Source organism: Trachemys scripta, chromosome 1 (assembly GCF_013100865.1).
Source record: "Trachemys scripta elegans isolate TJP31775 chromosome 1, CAS_Tse_1.0, whole genome shotgun sequence".
In the NCBI taxonomy this organism is placed as follows: Eukaryota; Metazoa; Chordata; order Testudines; family Emydidae; genus Trachemys; species Trachemys scripta.
Genome location: NC_048298.1, coordinates 27,374,030 through 27,381,767, shown reverse-complemented (window position 1 = coordinate 27,381,767; position 7,738 = coordinate 27,374,030). Strand labels below are relative to the sequence as shown.

At 42.4% G+C, this 7,738-nt stretch overlaps 1 protein-coding gene across 3 annotated transcripts in view; it reads right to left on the bottom strand.

Annotated features, from left to right (window-relative positions):
- Window positions 1–224: 224 nt before the first annotated feature.
- DUS4L (dihydrouridine synthase 4 like) overlaps window positions 225–7,738 on the bottom strand; it is a 75,344-nt gene continuing 67,830 nt past the window's right edge. For all 3 annotated transcript variants that reach the window (XM_034766737.1, XM_034766718.1, XM_034766727.1), the window contains one exon: window positions 225–317. In XM_034766737.1, the coding sequence (XP_034622628.1) occupies window positions 253–317 (65 nt within the window). In that variant the 3' untranslated portion in view covers window positions 225–252. The remainder of the gene's footprint in view (window positions 318–7,738) is intronic.

Here is a 7,738-nt window from a genome sequence, read left to right as displayed (position 1 = left end):
AGATATTAAGTTAGACAAGATCTATTTTCCATAATATATGTTGATTTGCATTAATTACATGACCTTTCTTTAGTTCTTTATTAATTGAGTCCTGTACCAGCTGCTCCATTATCTTGACCAGGATTGATGTCAGGCCGACAGGTCTATAATTACCTAGGTCATCCTGTTCACCTTTTTTAAAAATTGGCAAACTAGCTGTCTTCCAGTCTTCTGGGACTTCCCCAGTGCTCCAAGTCTTATTGAAAATCAGTATTAACAGTCCAGAGAGCTCCTCAGCCAGTTCTGTAAAACTCTTGAATGTAAGTCACCTGGACCTGCTGATTTTAAAGTATCTGACTTTAGTAGCTTCTGTTTAATATCCTCCAGAGATATTAGTGAAATGGAAAGTGTGTTATCACCATATGATGAGACTATATCATCTGTTTTACCCCAAATAAACAGAAATATTTACTGAAGACCTCTACATTTTCTGCATTATTTCTGATAAATCTACCATTGCCGTTTAGTAATGGACCAATACCATTGTCAGAATTTTTTTTGTTCCTATTATATTTTAGAAAATCCTTATTGTCCTTATGAACTTATGAAAATATTTATGTTTGATTGGTGACCAACCACATGCTTTGAAAAGTGTAGATTTAAGAACATGTTCAGCACCTCCCACTCTCAAAGTCTTTGTACTCTACTCCCAGCCTTAAAAACTCAATTGGGCAACGGTAGGATGCTCTTGCCTGGGCCACAGAAGAGGAGTGGAACTGTTCTAAGAGGGCTTCTCCACCCTAATAACTGGAAAAGCTGTAACATTCCTACCACATACTCCTCTCTGCAGAAGTGGCAAACCAGATCATCACAGCAATTCTTAGGCCTTTCCCCTGCCCAAACTATTAATCCTCTACTGGGGAAACGGTTTTGCTACCAGATAATTCATGCAGTAATTAAAACTTATCAGTATTGATTGCTAGGTAATTTTTTTTTAAATAGCTAATACTTTGCTCTTGCGTAGTTTGAAAGATTATGTGAAAGGCCACTCTCTTTAGAGAATCTCAAAGTGTATTTGCAAAACATTTTCCAGGCAAGGAAAATAAGGCACAAACAGGCTAAGTGATTTGTCCGACATAACAGCAAGCCAGTTGTAGAGCTGGGATTAATACTCAGATCTCCTGACTCTCAGTACTGTGCTCTAATCAGAAACACATCCCACAGAAATGTTAATTCTTCATTAAAAACTAATTCACTTGGCTCCTCTCCCCCCAGCATTTTCACTGTTTTTACACTGAGTGAGCAATTCCAAGCAATTGGATAAAATGTTTATCAAATTTAAATTAAGTTTGTCCCTTGCGGAGGGACTTCATAACATCTTAACATGGTGCTTAAGTAGATTCGCAGACCATGCAAAAGCCCTCTTCACCAGGGTTAATGATATCCCTTTGAAAAAAATATAACCAGAAATATTCAGCTATGACATGTACTGTATTGAATAGGATGCCTCTTAATAAATTTATGGTCTAGAGGAGAGGTGGGCAAACTGGCCCGCGGGACCGTCCTGCCCGGCCCTTGAGCTCCCGGCTGGGGAGGTTAACCCCCGGCCCCTCCCCTGTTGTGCCCCCTACCCCACAGCCAAGTCACAGCGCGGGCAGTGCTCTGGGCTGCGCACCCCTACAGGGCAGCGCGGCAGTGTGTCTGGCTACAGCCAGGCGGCATGGCTGCCAGACATGCTGCTCTGAGCAGCATGGTAAGGGGGCAGGGAGATTGGATAAGGAGCAGCGGGTCCCAGGGGTCAGGGAGCGGTTGGATGGGGCGGAAGTTCAAGGGGGGGGGGTCAGGGGCCAGGGGGGCAAAGTTGGATAAGCGTGGGAGTCCCAGGGAGCCTGTCAGGAGGACGGGGGTGTTGGATATGGGACGGGGCGGTCAGGGGACAAGGAGCAGGGGGGGTTGGAAGGGTTGGGGGATCTGAGGGGGGCAGTCGGGGGTGGGAAGTGTGAGAGGACGGGGGCCAGGCTGTTTAGGGAAGCACCTTACCTAGCCAGCCCCTCCATACAGTTTTGCAACCCCAATGTGGCCCTCGGGCCAAAAAGTTTGCCCACCCCGGTCTAGAGGTTAAAACAAAAAGATGGGAGCATGGTAGGCTTGTCTTGTATATCTAGCTCTGCCAATAGGTCAACATGTGACCGGACCTGGTCACTTAACTTTCCTGTATCTCAATTTCCCCATTTGTAGATGAAACCAATGTTTACTCACTTTTGTAAAATGTTTTGAGATCCTGTGAAGGTTTTCATGTAAAGGGCATTTTCACACATCCCTTCAGCCTGGTTCTCCCATAACCCATAGATGACCCAGGCCTGCCGACAGCGGGGGTGGGAAGGCACAGAATGAGGGTAGCCAGCTTCAGCAGTATTACTGAGCGTGCTTAGTACAAGCCAAACAGTACATCTGGGGGGGACCCCACATGCCCCCGCCGCGTTGTTTTCCCCCACCTCTTTAGAACAAAAACCTACATAATGCCCAAACTGAACTCACTGGTAGGTGATAAAATTTATCAAATGCTTTCACGTGTCCCTGTTTTTTGTTCAGACCTTTCAAATCTTGAACAATCTTGCATCAATTTACAGTATTTTAAATTAAAAAATGAATGAATGATTGTAATATTATAGGTCTTGAAATGGTGTGTGTATTTTAAAACTAGATTGGCCAAAACCATCCCTTACCTCCCCCCATAAAACCTAGAGAACTAGCAACACAATGTTCTTGTTACACTTATTTTGTACACAAACCAAATCTGTTTAAAGGATCCAGGATCCTGTTTCAGCAGCAGCTTCCCCCCCCCCCCGCATTATCAGCCTCTGAGAACTATTTTGAATACTTTTTAGTTCTGCGTGTGTGTGTCTCTATGTAAATATAATGTGTTCAAAAGCACCTGAGGGTATGTCTACACTGCAGCTGGGAGGTGATATTCCCAGTGTGGGCAGACAGACTTGCGGTAGCTCACCTTGCGCTAGTTTGTTAAAAATGTCTGCGTGGAGATTGCAATACTGTAGGCAGCTTGGGCTAGCTGTCTGAGGTTGGACCCAGGCTGCCAGCCCAAGTCTCAGCCAGTGCCACAACGTCCGCATTGCTACTTTTAGCACACTAGCTTGAACTGAGTTAGCACGAGTCCCAGCTGCAGCGTAGACATACCCTAAATCTCATTTTCAAAAGTGACTTAAACTTAAGCTTCGAAGCACCAAATACACTTTTGAAAATTTTACCCATCATCAAGTTCAAAATTACCCCCCCCCCCAACACACACACTTTAAACATTTTGCAAAACATGAATGCCACATTAAACAACGAAAAAGACAAACATGTTACCCCTTTTGTTCACTGTGGCTGGAAGGTTGGCAGGAAAAAAAAGAGAACATGTTAGTGGGGTTCTGTGTCCTCTTATTTTAGATTTCTTATTCTGTGTAGTGGAACAGCTTTGATATGGATGGAATCTGGTATGGAAGAAGCGTCATATTTAATGAAAATATATAGGAATGGAAGAGCAGAAGGGTAGTCATGCTCTCAGATACAGGCAGAACATTTGGTGCAAATCATATGGAATGGAGCATTATCATGAGATGTCCACATGCTACTGAAGAATTTGGCAGGGATCTGTTCTGCTGCAATGCTTGATTAATACTTGTCAATCTGTGTAACTTTTTGTTATGTGTAAATAAAGCTGTAGCTTTTACTAGATGTTAGTGCAGTGCCTGCAGAAGACAAGGGGAGTTGAGGAGGAAAAGGAGGTCAATTCTGCTGTACTTCCCTCAGAAAAGGTCCCGTGGTCATGAACAAATACTTCACATTTCAATAGTTCCCTAACGTACAGGATCCATAAGTGAGAAAGGATAGATAAGACAAATGCCTGGTTAATATATAGTCATTTAAATATATTCAACTAGGCAAGACTTTTCTAACCCATTCACGAAAAGGATAGCTGAGAAAAGGGAAGTCCTGCAAATTAAACTCAGACCAGTTTATTTCATTGTGGGTTTTTAGACAATTTATGGCACTAGCAAAATAGTGTATTATGTTGTTTCAGTATGTAGGGCTATTATGCTCACTATTGATTGAAATTTAGGAAACTAAAACACACCAAAGAAACTTCACATTTTCAGAAATAGCCTCGAGACATTCCCCTGCAAATTTGTATGTACAAGTTTTCCATAAGTAAACTTGTCTACATGCAAAAAGTAGTAAGTACAGTGCTAGCAGACAGGTTAAGGGCAGTTGAGAATTTAGATAAAAATTTTCCTATTATAAGCAATTATAGGCTTGAAATGTACCTATGTGCAAAAGGAGAAATATTTTCTTCTTTCTGGATTCATTTTTTTGGCTTTATACAGAAAATCATACCAGAAGTCAGTCACTCATGATCATCAGGTCTATATCACCACTACTAAATCCTGCCAGCACTCAGTCATTTTAAGATAGTAGTGAAACAGTCTTCATAATATGTATGAACATCTATAAACTGCCATCTCAGAATTTCTCTCCAAGGACATGTAATTACATGTCCAGGTATGCTAAAAATGGACTTATGTTCTGAAAGTGCTAGCTAACCCACTGCTGGGTGCCTGTAAAGCCCTCAGTATGTGGGTCTGTAATAAAGAAAAATAAAAGCCCCCTTTCCTTCACTTCCATAGCATTGCTAAAAAAAGAGAGGCCTAAATGGGGATGGGAAAACCAGAACAAAACAACAAAAAACTGTCTGAAATCTTTGTCACCTCCTCTCCCACTTTTTCTCAGATTTAGGTAAACCCCTTATCTAGAATTCTGGCCTCGTCTTCTCTAGGAAAAATGGTGTGTTCTAAACTCACACACCAGTTTGTAATTTTCATATGATTAAGAGACTGCTCCTCACAGGGCCTCCAAAAAACACCCCTTCAGTATTTGGATTCCAGTAGAAAATTCAAAAAGATCTCACATTGAACCAAAACCATAAAAGTTCACCTTTCCCATAAAGTTAGTGTGTTGATCTGGATGCAAAATTCTATTATTAAAATGTCAAACAGAAGGATTTTAGTTCTAAATGCAACTCTGACTGAAACTTTACGTACGGCAGCACTAGGGTGCCTTAATGTACTGCCACTGTTTAATGCAAATGAACCACTCACAGGATTCCATCATTATGTACAAAGTGATTCATGAACAGCTTCATATTACAGCAAGAGATGTCTGGTGTAATATGCTGTATACACAGTTTATTTGCCATTCAAAGGGCAAAAACAGACTTCTAAAGCAGTTGAATATTCCAGCCAAACCATACCGATTTTACCAAAATAAGGCTAGGAAAAACCATAAAGGGTTTTTCCATTAATTTTGTTTGTGGTTTAGGCCTGTCATGATTAGGTAAAAGGAAACTTCAAAGAGACATTACTTTGCAACTATGCAAATACAAAGAAATGGAAGGTTTTTCAAAGATTTTTCAGTCATAAGAGCTCACCGAAGCGCAACCCAGATAAGCAAGATCAAAGCTGAGATTATTAAAAATAACGCATTGAAAAACTTCTTTTAATACACTGGTCTTACTTTTAAAAGCCATGAAGTTTCACATTCCACGGCTCAGTTTTAAGGAAGTTATATTCTGAAATTTCAAAAGACATACCTTGATAGCACCTCAAGTTAAGTAGCAATTAACCAATTCAAGGTTAAGGAAAAAAAAAAATCTAGTGTAGAGACATACCCTGTCAGGGTGACCTTTATTATTATCGAGGTGCCTAGGAGTCTCCCCAGGGTTATTAACCAAATTTTAACCCTGTGCATATGACAGTGTCAGAAACGGATTCCTCACAATACAACTTCTTAAACTGAATATGTAGAGACTTGTTTTTTGGTGCACTTTAGCTGAAGGACATCCCCCAAAACCCCTGCAGGGACTGCAGCTGGGATGGCATGTGATAAACCTACTTTCACCCTAGCTTTCTATTACATTTCTGGCTAAAAAGCTTATTGTATATATTAAGGCTATCCCCTGCCAGTATAAATACACATATGCATTTACAGTCTCCTTTCAACGAGCTTGTCACTTCAAAGGAAGCCTTTCTTCCCTTTCTGTAAGGAAACAGCGGGGGACGGAGAACCCATAATCAAACCTGCCTGGCAGGGAAAAGGGTAAAGGAGACCCCCTCCCCCCGTTTCAAAATAATGGATTCTTGCTGTATTAACACATCAAGCCCAACTAAAAACAGCTGTTCTGCAGTTTTAATTTGTCTTCACCTTTAGAAAGGAAAACTATGATTCATTAAGCGTTTGCTACTAAACTGCACGAATAGCAACTCCAAAGGCACACTACTGTAGCCAGGGCACTGACCGCTCTGATCTCATGAGTATTGCTACTTTATGATGACAGCATTTTGTATATCGTCAAGGGAAAATATTTTTGGACTAGATTGCATCTATTTGATCTTTACAAGGTCACAAGTGATGTTATCTAAAACATTAATTTCAGATGGGTGGGTGTTCAGAAATGTCACACACCTTGAAAGATCCAAATAGGACATCTTCAAACAGGTAAAATCTGCTTTTATCTCACTGGCAATTAACCAAGAAAGCAGTTCTGACAGCCTACACCTTCAACATGGTAGCTGATAACATATGGTGTCATGCTACAAAGCACATCATCCCCCCTTTTAAAAAAGAAAAAAAAAAAGAAAGAAAAGAAAAGCTAATGTCTCTACAGTTTAAAAAAATAAAACACACAGTCAGAATTCCAGGAAGGGCTTACCTTGTATCTATGGTTTAAAAAGGTACACTGCACAGAATAAACTTTTCATATACCATCCCTTTTTTGGTATGAGGAGGAAGATTATACATAGGCTTGGAAGGATTAGATTTTTAATCAGTAAATATAAGTTTATGTCAATTTCACTGGACACACAAACTAATGAAAAATGTTTCCATCGATGCCTATCTATACATTTTGATTAGCAAAGTAAGAAAAATGCTGCTTAAGAAATTAAGGATATTTTCTTTGTATATTTTGACATTTGATGTTGACAATTTGTGCTTTAAAGTTATAAAACTAACTTTTTGAATCTTGTAGTGAGGCAGTGTGATTCCTGCCGCCGCAGAGAGAGACAAGTCCCACCCAACAGCAAAGTGGCGGAGCCAGGGAGCTCTGAGCCCGCCCCCCTGAGGGTCAGGGATGGCACTGGAAGTATAAAGGTCCAACCCCAGAGCCCACTGAAAGGGCAGCCGCCAGGGAGGCCTGACGCCTCCGGCCTAGCTTGGGATTGGGAAACCCGAGCAGCCTGCGGTAAACCCAAGGACTGGCCCGCGCCAGCTACCCACAGGAGTTGCTAAGTCTGCCCCACGCCAGCTATCCCGAGGAACCCATGATGCTGGACCCCCCTGAGGACACCACCCTGACCCAGGTACCTCAAGTGGGGGAGTCTGGAAGTAGCCTGGGGGCAGCCAACCGTAGTCTAGCTGCAGCACTGCCAGAGCCTATGTCAGTGTGTTGCGGCCAGGATCCCTACTGACTCAGCAGCGGATCTTCTGCCGCTGCTAGGGCCCCGGGCTGGGATGCAGTGGAGTGGGGGGGCCTACGATCCCCCTACCACCCAACTCGCAGGTGGCAAGGGCCTGGGCTTACTGTTATATACGGTTGGGCCTGAGGGCCTGACTCACCATCGCCTCGCCCCGCCCTGAGCCAGGGCCTGGGCTTACTGTGTTTAGTTCTGCCCTCACAAAGGCCGCAGAGGAAGACTCCCGC